Here is a 21,524-nt window from a genome sequence, read left to right on the forward strand (position 1 = left end):
CTGCTGTAATTACAGAAAACCCTAAGCAGCCGGTGAATCCTGGCACACGTGAGGACAACACGGATGTGTGAGTGACAGAAGAAGAGACAGAAATTGCTGAGAAAGCACATGACTGAAAACTGAGCTAACAAAATAGTGGCATGTATTTATTTCATAACAACATATCAAACTAATCAAAGCAGATTTCTTTATTTTGGAACTGGATCGTTCAATCCTGCCACAGTACTGTATACCTCCAGCATGTTTCATTGCCTCATATTTGCTTTGTTACCTATTGAGCTCCTCATAAACCAGCTGCCAAACCTCCCCATTAAGCTCTATTGGAAAACAAGAGCTGTTCCTGCAACAACTGAGCAAAGCAACCATGAAGGACACAAACAAATATACAACAGCTAGAGGTTTCAGTTAACGATATCCACAGTGGCAGCAAGTATTAGCCAGTTGACTAAGACAATCTGACTTAAAGCAAATTCTAAAACCCGAGCAGCATTTACCATCAAGCCTAAAAACATTTCAGGGTTTACTCAAGGACTGCTAAAACCATTTATTTTCAGCCTCTGAAAAACAAACACCAACACCATTTGAGAGGGTAAATCCCCAACTAGTTTCTTTTAACTTATTAATTAGGTTTTTATATTGATATATGCATATTTTTTTAAAGATTTTGAGGACCATTCAAAACAATGGCATGATGCTCATTAGCATCAGGGTGTAAATGTAAAGTAATAAACTGAGTTGGCAAAAAAAAACCTAACAAAAATGTTGCATCAGGTCTGAATTGGTTACACTGTGACTGGTTAGAGTTATTTTAGGCGAAATACTCACACAGCAGTTATATCTGGGATATATTAGGTAGGAAGTGAATATTCTATAAAAGAGGAGCTAGAAAAACAAAAATGGGCAAGAAGTAAGACTTGAGCAACTTTGATAAGACCCAAAGTGTGACAGCTAAAACATTCGTGTATATAGAACTTCGTTATTTGTCACACATGAAGGCATCGGGCAGCAGACTGGTCAGAGGGTTCACACCAACTCGTATCCACGTAAAAACTACCAGCAGTGGATATGTGAGCATCAGCCTGGACCACAGAGCAATGGAAAAAGGTGACCTGGTCTGGTTTTATTTACAGCAGGCAGATAGCCATGTCAGCGTGTATCACTTTTCCAGATACGATGTAACACCCGGGTCCACTATACAAAAAAACTGGCCGACAGGGTAAGCTCAGTGTTTTGGGCAAACTGAGTTAATATCTTGACACTTCACATCAATCTTTATGTCACTGTTATCCAGGTATACCCACTAATTAAAAATGATTGACTGATTTCGTTAAGCAGAATAATGCTCTCTGCAAACAGTACAAAATATGTCTTGTAAAAGAATAACAAGTAGGTGTTGACCCCTTATTTTTTTAGATTTCAATCCAACTAAGCAGCTGTAGGAAGCACTGAACAAGCAGGTTCAATTGTCAGGGTCTATTTGTAACATTCAGAAAGTCTGGAATCTGCTCCTGAGAGTTTGGCTCCAGATCAGACCCTCAGGTGTGGGATGGATCATTACTTGATGAGTCAGGCCTGTTTCGACAACAAAACAAAGATCCACTTACTAACGTGGATGTTCATGTTATTTTAGCTTATTTGTGTTTGCATCCAGTTTGAAAAAAATATGTGCATCATGCACAGTTCAAACAAGAAAACAGGCATGTTGCAGAAACTCTATAATTAAGCATAATGAGAAAAAACATTAAATGTAATATCCAACCTTGGCTAACTTTTTACATCAAAACTTCTGGAAAAACACATAAAAGTGTTTAAAAAAAGCATTCTATTGTATTTTTTTCCAAATAAGTATTAGATTCATAAAAACATTTTTATGACACTGTCATTGTTTTAATCACCGTGTACCAGAACAATATTCGCGTCTTGATGTTTATTTATGGCAGATGTAGAAAAATAGCACATAATTCCTGAAACCAACAGTAAAAATCTTACTTTCAAAACTGCACAGTCACATAAAACCATGACTGAAATGTTTTATTGTACTTATTGAAGCCAGTGTCAGGCAAAATATTGCTTTCATGTTGCTTCAGCATCCAAATTCATTATTACTGCAGCAGAATAAACTTCATTCTATTGAGCTGATATTGTTTAGTTTAGTGGTTTCATCTGTTTTCCATAAGGTAAGGACTTGATCTCAGCACAACAGCTACAGATCTAACATAAATTTGGGCCCAATAATAAACTTCAATTATTATTTTAAAAATTAGTTAGTTTAGTTTTACATCTATATGTCACATATTTATTATTATTATTTATTGATCAAAGAAACAAACCGTGTATCTAATAATACTGATACGACGTGTCCTTGAGAAGACAGCTGCAGGAATATAAAAATGATTTTGGCAGAGAATAATTTGTTTAATGATAATAAAAACAAACAAATCAGTAACAGTATTTCATTTCCCCTCGTCCTGTTTCCTAACTCGGCATGACTCATTGGCTGTTTGCGCTCAACCTCGCAGCTACAACCTTACGTGACAATCACAAACTAAGCAGCTTGCCTCCATTTTTCCAAGCTAGCAAAACATTTCCATGACACTGTAATGTACTGCCTAAAACCAAAGAAGCGCCTGATGATCCGTCATTGTACCCGAGCTCAGTAGGATCTTAACATGCATGTCTTACACTCAAAGAACCAGCAGAATGACAGTATGTGACTTATTCTTTGATATAAAGCCTTTCTTTGTCAGAAGTTATTAAAAATATTTCCCCACGAGCAATTTTAAACACAGGTGGGGCGAATTCAAACCATGTTCTTTCTTTATGCAGTTGTGACTTTAATCCATCTGCAAAAAACAATATTCTTAACACTATTACACACACAATAAATGATCAGATATTTTGTTCCTCTAATTGTTTTTCATCAGATCAACAACTACATGACTACCAGACTACAGTTGCTACTTGTTCACTAATGTTATTTTAGAAACTAATCCACAGAGACGAGAGTACTGGATATTGTTTTCTTCCAACTGCTGAGCTTTTGAGAAATCTTGTGATTTAAAAACCTGGAGAGTCCACATTTTCTGTGCAGCGACTTTAATAAAATAAGTAGCAGGAAATGGCTGCTTCTGCAGAGGCTCAAGTCCTTGCTGAATTGTTTCTAATGTCCTGGTATCAGCAGATAGTGAGGGCGAATGAACTGGATACTTAAGAGTGGAGATCACAAACTGTCCCCGAGGATGAAGTTACCAAGGGCAACAGTTTAGGTCAAACGCTGGTATCACTTCTCTGCACAGAACAGGCAAAGAATTTGGTGAATCTTAAACTACCACTGCAGTACCATTTATAATAAAGTGAGAAAAAAAAGCAATTAGGAACCAAATGTGGTTGAAATTGCTTGGTGATCCAATTAAAACTCAAGCCCTGCAGATAGCGGTGTGTTTCTAATTAGGTAAATTTAACAGCATTAGCGTTGCCTCCTCCTAACTGTCGCCCACATGAGAACTTCTGTCTTTCTGCCTTTTCACATTTTTCTTGCTGTGGGCATGCCCCACTCAAAATGTCTGAAGAAAATAAATATGTGTATTTGAAGTTATTATCGCTCTCTAATTTAGCGTAATGAAAGCGCTAGCCAGCACTGGTGGATGAGCCATTTTAATTTAGGCGTCGAATGCAGGCCTGCATATTAATGACCTTATTTGCATAAATCATGTCACTCCACTCGGGATTCCAATTAAACCCTTGATTAATTGCTCGACTGACCCGTTAAATAGAATCCTTTAAGTGGTTCAACAGGCCACCAAAGCCTGTTGACACACATATACACACGTACATGCAAACGTATGGCTGTGAGCTCACACTTGATTTACTCTGAATAAAATTAATCTTAGGAGAGGGATCTACTAATTTTGAAATGTGAACATGCTCTGAGAAGTGTGAAACCCGCAGGATGAAATGCAGAGTGAACAGCTTAACTCGCAGAGAGAAAAATTCTGTTTAGGAGAGAGACGCTCCACTTGTCCAACAAGATAATGATATCAATGTCACTGGCAGAGATGAAAACCACATCAAAGGAAGGTGTTTGCAGGAGTGAGAGACAGGCAATTTCTTTTCAAATTGCCTGTTTTACAATCTGTTTTTGGCATGCAGTGCAGGAGGAGAGAGAGAGAAAAACAACATTCTTTTGTGCAACAGGAGGATGAGAGAACCTGGTGTACAAGTGTACACAAGTTGTGTCGTGGCCATACCACTTCAAAATGTTATATATATATATATATATATATATATATATATATATATATATATATATATATATATATATATATATATGACAAGTCATATGGACACGTACACAAAAGCTGTCTTTTCTGTTTCACCGAACCCGACACAGCTGCAGTCAAAGACAGCAATGCTAGCAAACCTAATCATTTTGAAACAAAGCGTTTGCAAGAGATGATTAAAGGTGTTAAAATTATACAGGAAACAAGGCATTTAGGCAGAAGAAGAGCATGTGATTATCGCGATAGGACAATTAAACACACAAGCTGCACTAAAACAAACAACCTTCACATCAGAAAGTGACAATTAGATATTCTTGGATGCAAAAAAAACACTTTACAGATGTTACAACAACAAGAAAAAGCAATATTGTAAACCAGACTTCTGCCTAATGACGATTTCATGTTTAGATGCAGATTTTTTTTTGTTTGTTTAGAAACCTGGGCTAGTTAGTCTGGTAGTGATTGACAGAAACTTACTGTAGGAGTGATTTACAATCTGAACAGCTCTGTCAGCTCTGCTCTCAGGTCACACATCTGGCTTCAGGGCAGCCTGATGATAAAAAAAGGCCCCATGGGGCTTTAAGATATAAAGAATTATCTCTGACCCACTAAATTTGTGTCAGTTATCATTCAGGGTTTCCACACATTTTCCGTTTCAAAATTTTATACTTTTTTAGAAATTTCTTTTAATTTTGAAATCAAATAGTTACCCTTTACAGTAAATTTGCAATTAGATTTTAGTATTTGTATTCCCCAAACATCATGAAATCTTTTTCATGTTGCGCTATATACAAGAGATGGATAAATAGAAACATTTATAAAAACTCAGTGTTTATTTTGTATAACAATTATACAATTTAAAGCAAAATACATGAGAGTTGGTCCAACTTGTGACTGACAGGCTGCATCCAGTATGCAACATTTGGCAAATATCTCTTTAAAAAATAGCTACGCATTGCATTGTTTTTAATTCACACATTCACAAATGCCGTGCAAGATGCAACCACTGGGAATAATTTGGGATTACCTGCGTTTCCCCAAAACATGTTAACAAGGTTCGGTGAAGTCAACTGGGCAATCAATGTGCAAAACACTCAACTTTTCAACAAGTTATGTTTAAAAATTCAGACTTTTTATTTCTTTTTCTTAGAAAATATGAAAAAAAAGTGCTTACAGTCTTCCATTCCTAACTTATTCCTTTCTTATACCCATTTAAGAAATACTTTTCAGACTCTGTGGGAACCTGAACTTATTCCTCGTAGTGCATTCTGGGATGTATTGACATTATTTCAAAACTAAACCCCTATTGTGCTCTTCTTTAATGAATATTTAAGTTGCCTTTCCAAATATGGTAGGAAATTTATAAAGTTGATCATAAAAGACAAAAAAGATACTACACACCTTTAGAGACTATGCTTCCTAAATGTTATAAGTATTTTTAAAATATATATTTGAAGCAATCTGAACACATTACATTTGTCTCAAATATTTTTCCCTTGACATTTTTTGCTATTAGACACTTTTAAAATTGATTCTTAAAGTAATAAATAGTGACATTTTTTAAAGTTAATTTGCACTGGAAAAAGAAATTTGTACTAATAAATGTGAGTCACTGTAGCATTTTTAGCCTCAAACTAAACTGCAATGACGGGCCTCTAATTACATAAAACTCAGCATACATCAAAACCTGTTTTAAATACAAAACAATTATTGTTTAGGCAGTTTTCTAAATTAAAGTTACAGCTTTTGAAGAACAGTGGCCAATATAAAAATAGACAGAAAGATATTTTCTGGCAATGTCCTATTCGATGCTCTATCTGCCAATATTATGAACATGTGCTGCCCTCCGTCTCTTCTAACTTTCCATCATTCAGATCAGCCTGTTTGGGCCAAAACGGCACACTGGATTAATATCTGTGGCCCGTTACAAACCTCTGTCCTAACATTACAAAGTTCTGCTGCTGACTACATTAACACTACAGTGTTGGACAGTTAAATTAAACACTTTACATGAATTAAAAAAATAAAATTATGCTCTTCTCTCTTGTCATTACATTTATTAACTCAATACATCAGGCTAACATTCCAGTCTTCACAAATTATCCTCATTTTTTTAAGCTGTTAAACTTTTTTCCAATGAACTTTCATTACAAGTACACTATATTGCCAAAAGTATTCACTCCTCTCCCATCACAGTTATGAACTTGACTGACATCCCATTCTTAATCCACAGGGTTTAATCTGATGTTGGTCCACCCTTTGCAGCTATAACAGCTTCAACTCTTCTGGGAAGGCTTTCCACAGGTTTAGAAGAGTTTATGGGAGTTTTTGACCATTCCTCCAGAACCATATTTGTGAGGTCAGACACTGATGTTGGACAGAAGGCCTGGCTCTCAGTCTCTGCTCTAATTCATCCCAAAGGTGTTCTGAGGTCAGAACTCTGTGCAGGCCAGTCAAGTTTTTCCACACCAAACTTGCTCATCCTTGTCTTTATGGACCTTGCTCGGTGAAATGGTGGGCAGTCATGTTGGAACAGGAAGGGGCCATCCCAAAACTGTTCCCACAAAGCTGAGAGTGTGAAATTGTCCAAAGTGTCTCTGTATGCTGAAGCATTACGAGTTCTTTTCACTGGAACTAAGCTGAGCCCAACTCCTGAAAAACAACCCCACACCATAATCCTCCCTCCACCAAACTTTACACTCAGCACAACGCAGTCAGATAAGTACCATTTCCCTGCCAACCGCCAAACCCAGACTCGTATTGCCAGTTAAAGTCACGTGATCTGTCACTTCGGATTTTATACACCTGTGCCCATGAAAGTGATTGGAAATCCTGAATTCAATGATTTGGCTGGGTGAGTGAATACTTTATGACATTTGCACTTTTCTGAAGTTCAGCCATAAGACTGAGTGCTGAAGTCAGAATCATGAGATAATGGAGTCTATTGAGGAGAGCTTTAATAAATGCTTTACTTTTAGACTTTTCAAGAATGAGCAGAAGGTAGAATATCAGAAACTGACATTGTCTTCGTGACTGTGCATTTTAAATTTTATCACATTTAACTGAGAATTGTAATTACATGATCAGTCTTACTTTGGTTTCTTACTAAACCAGCCCAAAAAAGTAAATCTAGACAGTCTGAGGATGACTCAACCAAATATTTTATTTTAAAAAAAACAGGTGGAGAGAGCAAGTACACTTTTATATTTCTTGCAAGTTTTGGTGAATGAAATTAAATATTGTTCACAAGCAAACCTCATAAAGGAATTTCAGAAGAATTACTTTTTAAATTATCCATTAATTTGTTGGCTTAAGCTGGAAGTTGCCATAGTAATAAAGAATTAAAAATTCTATACATATATAGCAGAAGCCTTTTTCTTCATCACTATTAGTCCAAAAAAAAATTTGCAATTACAATACAGAAGCAGCCCTGGGCCCTCTTGAGCCTTCCTCATTTCATTTCCAACTCTAATGTGAACCAACTTCAGTTACATTTGGCTGTGCATCACCATGGCAGCGGACACTGGCCCTTACGTCTGACTCAGACATAATCATCCACAGCATTTCAGATTTGAGAGAGTCATAATGAGTCCCACTCTCCACTGCTACAGTGCTGAAAATAGGCTCACTCTCCTCCTTAAGATTCCTCTGGGGAGACCGTCTGATCATCTTTCAACAAAAAAAAAAAAAAAAAAAAAGACTCCTTTTGTTCTGTTGCAAACATGTCCTAAAATAAAGAAATGTTGGGACCCAACAGCAATAAATTGCAGATAAAGTTTTTTTTTGCAGAGTTGCACAACAAATACAGACGAAGGATTTCAGCTCTTTATGTGGATGTCTTAATAACCTTATTCAAAAACATGCTGATTTCATGCTTAATAAACTTTTTCCAAGGGCTGTTATTCCAGTAGATTTTGCAGAAGTACTCTTAAACAAATGAAGTTTAAGATTATATGTACATGTATTCATGTACCACTTTTAAAAAGGATCTAAGGTGATATTTTTTTCCCCATTTATTTTTCTTTTTCATCAAATTGCACTTTTACAGCAACCTCATTTTTACTTGCAATTAATGTCTATTTACTAAATAAGGACAAATGCCACTTGAGTCATTTGAAAAGAATTTGACATTTTTGGAATAAAAACAGCATCTGTGATATCTTGGTTTGAATTAAGGGTTCGTGAACTTCAGTTCTACAGTTCTGCTAAATAGGAAGCATCCTTGTGAAAAGGAGGAAAATCTCCCTGAGAGAAATTTGTAAATGAGATTTGCTAACCTCGGGCACGACATTCATTCTGGAATGCCCCTCTCAGGAAAATAAATGTTTCCCTCTCTCCTTCCATTATATTTCTGAAATTTATACACTTTAAATAAGGTAGATAATGAGGTGCAGTCTCTGTGCTGCCCTGTCACTCTTCTAGGACCTACAGGTGATTTACCATTTACACTCCTTGATAGGTGTTGGCCTAGAAATCTTTTGGCTCTTTTTTTTCCAATCTAATCTCAAAGCCTAGAGGCACAAATGCACCTTATTAGTAAAATTCAAACATAATTTAAAATACAACCCGATTTATCATCATAGAAAATAACCTGTGGCACAGCTGCAGGCAATCCATGCTGTAAACCCCTGCCATCTAGTGAGGCATAGAAATAAATGAAAGAAAATGTAAGAGGTATTGATTTGACTTCTTAGTCATTTATAATGCCATAATATGTTAAGCACTAAAAAAGACTGCAGTCATTTATCTATATTTGTTTATATTGCATTTACATATTTATCATTTTGCACAAGAGAGGTTGAGGTGACAGCTGGATTCTTGCAGTATTTGCAAACTTTCCATACTCCAATCTACCTGCAGCCACAGGTATGTAGGTTTCACACTTAGTAGAATACTATAAGCACGTTTTCGGACGTGACAACAATCAACAATGAGGAACACTTTCGATTTATATCTGCACTTTTACAGCCAACAAGTCAAAATGCAGTGAAAAAGGACTATAGCCCACTTATTAAGGTGTGCAGCTGCTACAGGAAACATCAAAATTGTTTATAAGATGTGAGGTCCTTTGCAGAGATTTGTGTGGCTGGGCTTTTTCTTGTTCAATTAACTTGCATCAAATAATGATTCGCAAAGTTCCTGATTTGTCTTTCCTTTGGCCTGCCAACAATGACAACGCCAAAAGAAATAAATAAATACATTCTAGTCAATTTTATCCAACCATCCAACCATCCTTCTTGTGTTTTTCAAACCCTACCACATTAAGTTTGAGTCTAAATTAAATGTAACAGACATGTTTCTTACTGCATCAACAACAAATGTAGTCTAACAGTAAAACCTTTATTTCAAAAGATAAAGCAGAATTTCACACATATTTTTCTGGTTTTAAAAGTCTCTGTGACTGTATTAGAAAATTATTATTTGGCTAGTTTAGGTATGTAATTTACTGCTGAATAAAGAGACAAATTAAGTAGTTTAGGTGAAATTAGTTTGACTCGAAAATGTATTTGTTAAAACAATTATTGTTTTTTCACTGATTGTTTTCTATAATACAATGTACAACTCCTTGCTCAATTTGTCTTATAAATGTTTTATTGCTTGTATTTCTGTGACTATGAATGCAAGGACAGAGAAACCCCATCATGATTGTTACTCCACCTTATATGTAGCTCACATCATTACTCAACAATTATGCGTTACTTCTATTTTAGTTTCTGTCAGTTAAATGCCATCAAACACAAAGTAGCATGTATGCTAGTGCACAACTGTGCAACAAAGACTTATCAGGCCGAGAAAAGCACTCCAAGCTAAAAGTAGGTCCATTCAGAACAGTGTTGAAAGAGGATCTGATACAGCTCTCTTGGAAAAGAGCCCTTGCTCTAAATCCACTTTGTTACCCTTCTGATGGGATATCCTCACCCTGAACGATTGTGTAACTGACCAGGTCTCCCAGCTTTCTTCCTAAACACCTGGATAGGTTTGATAAATTAACAAATTAATAGGTGTTACTTATATCTGCCATTTGATAAAAAGAAACAAAGAGATTCAAATACAAAAGATTTATTTCATTAGTCAAAGTTTTATTTGATTAATAATCTATGATATAGGTCAATTACCTAGTTTTCTTATTTAGTGCATAAATAAAATGAATGGGACAAGCCCTTATCCTCCAAACCAATGAGATGCAGAAGGAAAACTTCTCAAAATGCACTTGAATAAAATGTTTCAACATAAAACATAAGGTGAAAACAATCGTGCGAGTCAACCATTATGACAGCTTGGGGTTCATACAATAATTCAAATAACTATTTTTCAACTTGGCGAGGACTTTAGAACAGACTGAATAAAATTACGCAGAATAACTGGAGTCAGTCCCTGAGAGGAGCGGCGTGTTTGGGATTAAAGGCAGTCGGGATTAGGTAAAGGATCTGAGGCTCAAGAACAAAAATGCCAAGTAAGGCTGAGAGCAGGGAAGAAATGCGAGAGCTCTCACCAACGCTGCAATTTTACAAGCAGAAATTGTTCAATGTGTTGTTTTCATTTTATCAATAAAAATCCCTTGAGAAGGCAACCAGATATTGCCTATGCTTAAATAATGCATTGTGCAATAGTACTTTGCTTTAATATCTTTAGTGCTAACAAAGCCCTGGCAAAAAATCAAATATGTATTTTATCCTTATCAATACAACTGGCTCATATAATGAGCAGACTAATAATACTTGAGAAATAACTTAATTACTGCTCACTCTCCAAAGCGCTCTAATTATAGCCTTTACAAAAGAGCAGCAGTAATGCACTTTTAAGTGTAATGGGAGTTTACCTAATTAGGCCTATCACACACAGGCATGCTCAAATCCACACCGATTTACACGCTGGTGTGAAAACTGTCATTCAGTAATTAGTAGTGGTGATGAAACCTTCTATTACCATTTCATTTACACACCATCACAGAGCCGTCTGCTGACCTGTGTGCTCGCCCAGAGCTAAGCTTCGCTAACAGCTTTAAAAACAGTAATATCTTTACGACACAGTTGTGGCACAGCGCAGTGTGATACATTAGCTCGCTTGGCTTTTCATTTCCACAATCAGTCAAAAGCCAGCAGAGTATTTTATCCTCTCTTGTAATGATTGGCTCAAATCTCAATCTGTAGTCCTAATGAGTGGGCAAATGCAGTGTAATTGCTGCAACTAATGGGGTTGATAACACAATCTGACATGGTTTAAAACCCAATAAATACAGATATATCTCCTTTCATAAATACACATCAAAAGTCTTCAGAGTTCATGCTTCCTTTCAGACCTCCGCAAGAGGGATCTAACACAGTCAGAGTTTATTGTGTTTTTTTTGACAAGAGCCTGGACTCCATGCTGTGACAACAAGGTACAAATTATACAGAAACAATTTACTTTACTCTGAAAGGAGCCGAGTCTGGTGTTAAGCATATGACTGATATTGAAACTAGGTCATGTAAATTAAGATATTCTGGTTTGTCAACGTATGAGCTAAAATAAACAGACAGCAGATAGAATAAACAACATGCTCTGTTTTTGCAAAGTTATCCAAGTGTGTTTAATTTCACATCCAAAAGCTTGTTAAAGTTATACTGTTCTTATTGGCACACACACATTTTAAACCAAAGGATGCACACCAAAAAGTCTCTAAGCAAATATGTGTACAGTCACACCCCTACTACATTTGTGGCCAAATAATGTCTTACTAATCGAATATCTGATGTATCCTTTTTTTGAATTGAAAAATATTAAAAGGAACAAGATTCAAAATTAAAATGACTTGATAAAACACACAAATTTAGTGCTTTTGTTTATTGAATCTGTACAGTTTATCCTAAATGTTAAAAAGATTTCCAAGAAAACAAAAATGGTGTATAACTACTTGCAAAAAAAGCAACTGAACTTCTTTATGTAGGTCTTTATTAAAGTCACCTTTAGTGATGTGAAACAGCAGTAAAACAGACCTTATATATTCTGAGTTTGCAATCATAACCCACCAACATTCTATATGAGCCAGTGATTATAAAAAACTGTTTCTTTAGCTCCACCACAAGCAAATATCGGTTTAATATGTTGCATATAACAATTTTATGACTCTGAAAGCCACATAATGCTTATTTTCAGAAGTAACCTTTTCCCAGCAACAGACAAAACTCTGGAGATGCACACTATGACAACCAGGGCTGACTACTGCTAATCTGGCACATTTAGAAATTCTGCACAAGTCTTCCTTAACCTTTCCTTTTGCTAAGTCATCAAAAAAAACCAAAGTGAACACTTCCCATCCCTGACATCGAGTCAGACACAAACCATGAACACACAGCTGACACGCAGCAAACATTCATGGGGTGAGCAATTTATTAAAAACTGCAAGAGGATGATTTTTTAAAAATCATAGCAAAGGATTTTCCAGATGGCTCCCTTAATGGGCGACTCTCTTGCTTATGTTTCCAAGCTGAAATGCTGGCATTTAAATCAAGATGCACGTCCAACAAATATTTCATTACGAGCCAAATAAATTCATAATAGCAGCTGGGGTTATTTTTTTTATTAATGTAGTTTATGTTTTTCTAAACCTCAAGAGTAAAATTCTTGACTTCATATCCCACAAAATTTTGCAATATATATTTAGAATGATCTGTTTTCTGTCCCCATAGGACAGCCTGAACACACAGATCTCAAAAGATGATGATCCTAAACGAAAAACCCTAAAAGCTGTGGGTGTCAAGACTGAAGGGTAAAAGATTCAAATGTCCGAAGTCTGGCAGGCCTGAACCCGGGACTCCTGGGTCATCTGTGCTGAATGGAGGATTAGGGGCGGCCGGTGATCTCATCTAAGATACATGTTACCAGCACCATGTCTTACCACAAAGTCAGACACTCCAGTGAGCTCTGATCCACTTAACTGACTCTCTCAGTGTCCGCAGCAGCTAAGGTGAGCTGACAGCGGGGCTATTTTCAGACAGAAATCACCCTGCTTTGTACAGAGCCACAGATAGAGATGGCCAGAGCTCATGCCATCGCTCTCCATTAGAGAGAATAAAAAACACAGAGAGGAGCCCACTTTGCCACTTTGCAGCAGAGAGCAACCTTTAGCTCACGACAGCTCCTAGTAAAAGATGAGGGATAAATGTTCTGTGACAGCGGCTAATAGGGTGCCTCTGATCTGCTGCTACTGTGACACTGTGTGTCTGTGTGATGTTTGTGTGCACATAAGAGTGCTCATGTGTCATCTGTATTTATAGTAAAACCGGGTTTTAAACAGAAAAGAAAAATGTGCTGATAAGAGCTTTTTAAGAAGCTGAGTGTTGATACAAGACAACACTGCATATTTGACAAGCCTGATCTTCATTTCTGTTTTAGCATCACAGATTAAAGAAGAAATGGACTAAAATAGTAAGTAAGAAACAAGTGAAGTCTCTCTGAAAGCTAATTTGCATTTTCTTTTGACTACATTGGGCTATTTAGGGTCTGTCAGGTTTTTTGCTAAAAGCTATGAAACAAATAGGTTATTTTATTAATTATGAAAAAAAAAAACAATTTGCATTTAAATATTTGCCATTGTGTTTTTAGTTTCAAGTGTCCCTGGCCAGTTGAAATAAAAAAACAAACAAACATGTAGCATCTGAACTGATGCAAAGATTAAAAAGAAAAGAAAAAAACCCAATTGTTAACACATCCATGTCTTCACTAACGCTGATCTGTCCCTAATACATGAGATCATGGACTAAGACTTGACCTTAGTCACCAAACAGGGAGCTAACCCAATTACATCCCGCCTTCAACACTCCAGAGAACATTCACTTACTTCAGTTCACCCAATTGGAATACATAGCACTTTTAAATGTGACTGAAATCAAATCGAATTAAATACATTGTGACATAATAGGTCTTGAATCATAGCCTCTTTGAAGTAGCATCTGTTTTGGCCTCATTTAGATCTTTATACTCTTGTTCTTATTTTCTGAGTTATATATTTGCCATCAAATAAACAATACTAACCGTTTTACTAATACTAACTTTTATTGTAATCCATAGGGGGGCCCAGAAGAAAATCTTTGAGAAACCACTGCTTTAGCTGAACACTGTCATGGCAAAAACACTAAGTTACATGGGAGAAAAAAAATTCAACTTTGTGATTTTGTCAATTTAATAATGAGCAAAAAATCTCATTAGAAGAGAAAATTCTCCATTGCTGCAGCCTGACAGAAGAAGATGTCTGCTGTGAAGATCATGAGTACAGGATTTATACTTTCACAATTACTTTTCAACACAGAGAAGCCAACCTGTGTCAGAGAGGAGCGCAGTTTGACCTGGTGAATTCTTCATGACAGTTTTGTAGCATTTAGTAAATACAGATCACCAGAATCTTATTTTGCATTTGACAAATACTTAACTAGTAAAACCGCAGTACTTCGGTAAAGTTTCAAACTCAATAGTAAAAACACGTTTTATGGCATTTACCATTATGAAGGCTTTGGGCTGCCATTCTGAACTCTCAACACACAGATACAGATATTATTTTAGCTACAGCATGTTTAATTTGATTCTATAAATGACAGGCACACTAACAAGAAACCTGTTCTCAGCATGTCCACTTACTCTACAAAAAACACACTCTCATTTGGGATTTAATTTTCATATTACAGCCATTTGTGCATTCTATGACCATGGATACAGGAATAATGATTAACTCTGCACTATGAGAAATGGAGTGATGGGGAAAACAGACGTTTCCCTCCACAACTATTAGTCAGCCACTACTAGGCATTCATATCCGGAGGAGGAGTGAGGGATCAATGTTATGCCTGGATGCTAATAGAGGTGATGCTGCTCGGCAGCTACAATTTCAAAAGCAAAGTGTGGGAAGGGAAATAACAAAAAGGTAATTATGTGGGCCCCGATAGCTACCACCAAGGAAATCTGTAGAGTGGAGGACAAAGGGGGCAGCAGAGGTGGTGCTTAGGATGTCTGTAAGGATTTTCATTAACTCTGTGAACTCATCTCTGTAAAGCAAATGCTGCTGGAGAGGACATAAGCTTTCATTTGCTTCGCCCACATTTTATTGCACCTAATCATTTTACCTTCCACTTCCTAATTAAGTATTTATTTGGTTCATGTACAACCTTCAAGATACTTTTTAAAGAAACTGATCTATAAAGTTGGATAGGAAAACTTCTTAAAGATTAAACTGCTAAGATTGTTTTTCTGCTGCATTGCTTTTGCAGAAAGAAAAAAAAAACAAAAACAGAGTGAATGAAACCCCAACCCACCACAGTGCAGCAAATCCCAAATTACCAAGCAAGGTGAGAGGCCATCTGCAATAAACAGATCTTACCTTAAAAATTATGATGAGCATATATTATTAGGAAATGCTCCCAAGACCATCTGGGCAACAAATCATCACAAAGTTTGCAAAGTTCCACTTATCTGACTTGAGTTCACATAAGATGATTTTATAGTTTAATAAGATAAATTTAATTTGCATTCTAATTAAGTAAGAACTGCCCAAATTTTAATTTTCTGATCACTCATTTGACAGTCCACACAGATTCACTCAAAGCAATTTAATATAATTTGCTTCCTCTGTCCTTGAATGCTTCTCATTTGTGTAATCAAATACAGCAACAATAATCACTGGTAGTACTATTTCAGTCCACGCAGAAAAGCTCAATCCCCACTGACTCATTTCTAATGGAAAGAAAACCCAATTTACAACAGCGAGGAATAGATCTCTCTGTTTTACATACATATGAGAGCTAAAATAAACTGTAGAAATGGAGCGCATACAGGCACAGACATTAACACGCTCACAAAGACACTCTTTTTAGAGAACTGTGGAGAACAATTAAAAAAAAACTGCAGGATCAGCAAGCCAACTCCTAGATGCAGCCACAGGCTCTTCTGCTTGCCGACTTGTTTCTGCTTCCAGTGAAGTTAATGAGTTAAAGGTCAGTGGGTTGCTATGACACCAATTACAGCAGCACTTCAAATCAGCACTGCGGCTCATCAGTATTGGTGGTCGGGTGATGTTTTGAGATTTCAACAAAGCTAATTACAAAATAATAAGCACAAAAACCCATCCAATCATGCCAAGGCATGCATGGGAAATACTCCCTTTAGAGGTTGTGGATTGCACTTCAGTTACTGTCACGGATTGACACAGAAGTCAGGGTCAAAAATGCCAGGGAGCATGTAAGGGTTAAGTGCAAGGTCAGCTTAAATATGCTACACTTAAAAGGAAAATGTTACTTAATTGTCCTATAGGATTTTTCCATGAAACACCGACATGTGTGAAACCAAATGAGGCTTTTTGTTTAAATCTCAAAAAGAAATAAGTTTGAATTTTGGTTTTCTTGACCTACTTAGATTTTAGTTCCCATGACAATATCATTTCTAGTAATTTGGGATCTCTTTGGGCTTTTTTTTATTAAATCTAAATTTAGAAAAACAAAACAAACGACATTCTAAGGGTGCCATGTTGGTTAAAGTTGACAGTATGACAATTTGCCATCAAAACAAACTAAACCATAAAAGACGCACAAACAAACAAACAAAAAGGTCATAAACTGTTCTCATTTATGGTTTCAAACTGATTAAATGGGTTACAGGTAGTTTTAATGGCTCATCTCTTCTAAAAGACACATTTTCTCTTAACATCTCTTAAACCTTATCATGCAAACTAACTTATTTTGTACTTATTTATGTGCACTTTTTCTAGACTTTCCAAGAACAGACTTCTGCAGGGATGCAAGAACATTAAAGAAATACAACCAATAGTAAAACACTTTACTATTTGGACATTCATGCTAAAAAGGTGACTATTCACAAATGACAACCTGCTAATTTTAAGGATTCAAACAACATTAGGATCGGATGAAACAAAGACTGAAATATCTGGCCACAAATCACACAGAGTGCACAGGAAATGCTGAGCTCAACTGTGGCCGTACAATCAAACATCATCCCTACAATAAAACGTGGTGATAGCAGATTTATTTATTTTTTTAAATAGGGAAGCTTTTTTCCACCACAGGTGCTAGAAGAGATGGAAGAAAAGGAGGGTCAAATTGTGCTCCTTTGCTTTCTACAACGTGTAGACAAAGCAGACAAGATGCTAGCACCCTTTCACTAGAACAAGAGCAGAGATCCAGATCTACTGATGATGCTTTAATGAAATAACACTCCAGAGAAATCAATGAATTAAGTAGCAGCCAGCTTGCCAGCTAGTTGGCCAGAAAGTGACAGAGGGACCAACACTGCTTGGGCAACCTTTAGAGGAAATATTACACTGCTAATTAACAACAAAGAATGAAAAAAAAGGAAATAAATAAAGTAAATAAATACACCCTGCTTTACACACAAATAGAAAGAGGTTTAATGACAGGGGCAGTGCCACTGAGAGCTTGTTAGAAACTCTTAAATTCAAGAGGCTAACACCTTTGTGCCTCATTACTTCACAATAGGATACCAGCAGCCAAAGACAGACAACTGGCTGTGCTGAACATAAACAATGCATACTCAACCTCCTGCAGAGGCTGCAATCATCACTGCAGCTTTTATTGGTAACTGATTTATTCTAACACTTTAGTACACAGTGCATGCTGACATGAAGAAAACAATGCATGCTTTAAAAAGTCCAGGCTGGAGTCAATTTCAGTCAGAAAATGATTGAATATGGCTAAAAAAAATGCCTGATAATAAGTTCCTATTTACTGTACCAAAGAAGCTAAAATTAAACTAATATTTTATTTTTTACTTTACTGTCAGAGTTATGTAATGAGTAATTTTTCCACTATAAGAAGACTTTGTCATGCAGGACAAATTAATAAATGATGAGCTACAACCACACCAAATTTTAGTTCAATATCTTAAAAATTGGCTGAGGTATAGCCAGTTTTGTGTTTTCTAAAATCTCTTAGCTGAGGCAGCCATCTTGAATTGGATTGACACCATAACTATGAAACACTATGAAATCACTGAAAGTTTTATTCAGATCTGCTCAGTGACACGTGAGATATTTTGCTAAGACTGCAGACAAACAAACACACAGACACGGGTAAATAGCGGCGTTTGCCTTTGGCGGTGGGTGCTAAAAATGCTGAAATATGATAAAAGAAGTTTGTTTTTTTATTTTAAACTGCAATAACGGTTGACCTGTACAAATAAAGCAGATGTTTTTTTGCTCATTTAGCATCAAAACACAAAGACGTGTCTAGACATGCAACAGTTAGAATTGTTTTTATTGCTCTGAAATGCTGCTCCAAAAAGAAGTTTTTTTTAAAAATGAAGACTATATCTTTGACATAAAAATAGCCTCCTGGCTACAAAACCTGACACCATGCCTAAAAATCTCTATTAGTTCATAGTCTTTTATATTTTCATGTTTTTGCATTGCTTCAGAAGGTCTATTATCAAACCAAAATTATGTTGATTACTGAAGAATTGACAGAGCAAGTCATGACAAACTCTCCATTCAGAGCTGCCAGTAGCAGTCAGGCCAATCATCTGGTGAATGTTTTCATATATCTGTTATGTTTATTCTGCCTCTGTCTCTTCTCTGCTCCGAGGCGTGCAGAGCCTCTTGGGCTGATTGACGGAAAGAGGTTCTGGCTCTTGCCAGAGAAGCATGATTGATGCCCTTGAGATGGAGCACAGCCAGTGAGGATTTTACTGTCACTCTTGGATGTGCCGAGGGCTCCAAGATGGTAGAGACTTGATATATTTGAGTCAGTGCTCACATGTGGAGACTGCAGAAGGCACTTTGGTTTGCATATAGAAGTAAGGCAATTCTAAATGTGCATAACGTAGCTGTGGTTCAGAGTCTGCTCTGATTGGTTCTTATGGTAACATAACACACTACCTACTTCCTTTGAAACCGCTGAAGCACAGGATGAACAGTTTCATTTTTTCTTGTAGCAGCAGCATTGTGCAAACAGCTCCTTCCACCACTGGATAACTCACACATGCAAAACACCTGACATCACTTAATGCCACAAAACATGCAAACCTCCCTGCAACTTTACTTTTTCGGCACTCCGAGAGATCGCACAGGTAATGAGTCAGATGGAATGGGGAGGATGCATTGCCCAGAATAGCTCAACAGACAGGATCTCATCACTCAACGCACACATGTGGAGGCACACCCAGACACACAGCACGGCGCCTGCAGATGTGCATGAGAGGGAGTCTGCAACTTACTTTTTTGTCGTCTTTCTGGGCTGACGGGTGCGCGTCCTTGTTGTGGTTGTCAGTGGAGGTCCTGCCACTGGCGTCCGTCTGCCTGTCGTTCATCTGATTCTGCTGACTGGCCCCGGACCGAGGAGAGTCCAGAGGGCAGGGCTCAGGCTGCTGAACGCCACTTTGGACCTCCATCTTCCTCTGCAGAGCCTAAAAGATGAAGAGGAAGAAAAAATTAGTAAACTAGACAGCTGGACTGCACATTAGAACTATGCACATCTCACATAAATCTAAATCAATAACAGTAGCGTTATTCTAACAGCTACTCTCATGACCACTTCATTAGTTTATTGAGGGGGGAAAAAAGTCTCTGGAGTTTAAAGAACGAGATAATTTTGCTTCTGTGACTCAGACTCAAGGAGCTGCAGTTCATAACGCTCACATGTTTGTGTGGTAGTAGCAGAGAGTCATCCTCAACACAAACTATAAGTGCTGACAGATAGCATGAGATCTTGCAATATTGAGAATAACGTCATTTACAAGGTTTGACTAAAATGACTACAACTCTGTCTACTCTTAACACAAGATGATTTTAGTTTAAAAAACTAAGAGGCGAGCGATATAAACTACTCCAAGGAATGCTTTTCTTTTAAGAAAAAATAATGAGGTTTGAAAAATTGATTGATCAACCAAATGCAAAACATTCTTATAAGTTCTAAAATGTACTGTCATACAGTAAAGAGTGATAATATAAACACGAATACTCAATATAGATAAGGATTTAAATATATTAAAGGAAAGTTGTGACCAGAATGCTGTAAATATAACTATTTAAGTGTATGAACATCTATAACAACTTTGTGTTGTCAAGACTCCAGGCAAAGAAAGTGGCCTGACGAAAATTATCCACCTGAAATCAGCATCAGGGGTGAGGTTTAACACCAGCCACTTCATCCTGCATTCTGGGCTCATAAATAAATAATAAGTTAGTTAATGTGTCTCTCAGCTGAGATGAAGCATGTCCTGAAAGGCCTTCACTGAGCATTTCATCATGGGGGAAAGTCTGAACGCACCTGTCAGTGGAGTTAATTAACACCTGTGACGTAACACGAGATGTAGTTGGCAATTAAGGCGAAACAATTGCTGTAAAAAGCCACTTGTCGAACTTTGAGAGGCTTGACAGCTTGTTGTAAAAAATTAAAAACTATAAACACCAGCAGGTGAGGCCCAGAGTGAATAAAATAATAATAATAAAGTTTTCTGCTTCATTAGTTGCATCCATCCGCTAAGCTAGCGCCGACGCTCAGTTTCAGCTACAAATATATCACGACGCCGAGCCCAATAATAATGATGATGATGTTGTCCGAGCGACTTGTGGAAACCACCGAAGGGCTGTCGCCCCGCGCGCCGCTTCTGTGCGCTCAAAACGCGGCTTCTACACGCCAGCACGACCGAGCCGAAAATACCTCTGTCGCTTCTCGACTCCTCGGTGTGTCAGAGGCGCATGAAGGGAGGAAGATGCGGTAGCGCAACTTGCTTTACATCTTTGTTGTTGTTGTTGTTGTTGTTGTTGTTGCCCCGACGCGGAAAGCCACAGCAGCAGCGCGAGGCGCAACAACAGGCGACCGGCTCATTGAGTTGTATGAGAAGTTGCTCCGTCAAAATAATAATAATTTAAAAAAATAAATAAAACAACAAGCTGGCCGAGAGGCTTTAATGCACTTTGTTGCTGCTGCTGCCGCTGTCACGGCGGGTGTGTCCCTTCGAGCTGTCACCAAACAAGCCCTCCTCCGTCCCTCCCACCTCCCCGTTTTGTCACGGTGACCCGGTGGTGCGTTCAGGTGCACCTTAGAAACATCGTCCGCCCGCGAGCCGTCTGGGGGCTCCCGACGGACAAAACGGGAAGTTCGTCGCCGTGGGTTCAAGTTTTCAGTTCAGAGACACGGTAAACACGGCAAAACTCCAGGCGACGCTGGCTTCTTGTGTTTGACGCCTCATAATGAAAAGTTCCCACAGCTGATAAAGGCACCCGAAGCTGTTTTACAGTGGGAG

At 37.5% G+C, this 21,524-nt stretch overlaps 1 protein-coding gene across 4 annotated transcripts in view; it reads right to left on the reverse strand.

Annotated features, from left to right (window-relative positions):
• The window catches only part of rbms3 (RNA binding motif, single stranded interacting protein), a 264,210-nt gene extending 242,972 nt beyond the window's left edge, over positions 1–21,238 (reverse strand). For 2 of the 4 annotated variants that reach the window (XM_037975838.1, XM_017424121.3), the window contains exons 1-2: positions 20,939–21,237; positions 19,494–19,682 (exon numbers count right to left, since the gene is read on the reverse strand). In XM_037975838.1, coding sequence (XP_037831766.1) covers positions 19,494–19,667 — 174 coding nt within the window. In that variant the 5' untranslated portion in view covers positions 19,668–19,682; positions 20,939–21,237. Of the gene's footprint in view, positions 1–19,489; positions 19,683–20,938 lie in introns of those variants that run through there. The other 2 variants (XM_025006950.2, XM_037975840.1) reach the window with 2 other exon arrangements.
• Between the last annotated feature and the right edge of the window lie 286 nt (positions 21,239–21,524).

Source organism: Kryptolebias marmoratus, linkage group LG5, assembly GCF_001649575.2.
Source record: "Kryptolebias marmoratus isolate JLee-2015 linkage group LG5, ASM164957v2, whole genome shotgun sequence".
Classification (NCBI taxonomy): domain Eukaryota; kingdom Metazoa; phylum Chordata; class Actinopteri; order Cyprinodontiformes; family Rivulidae; genus Kryptolebias; species Kryptolebias marmoratus.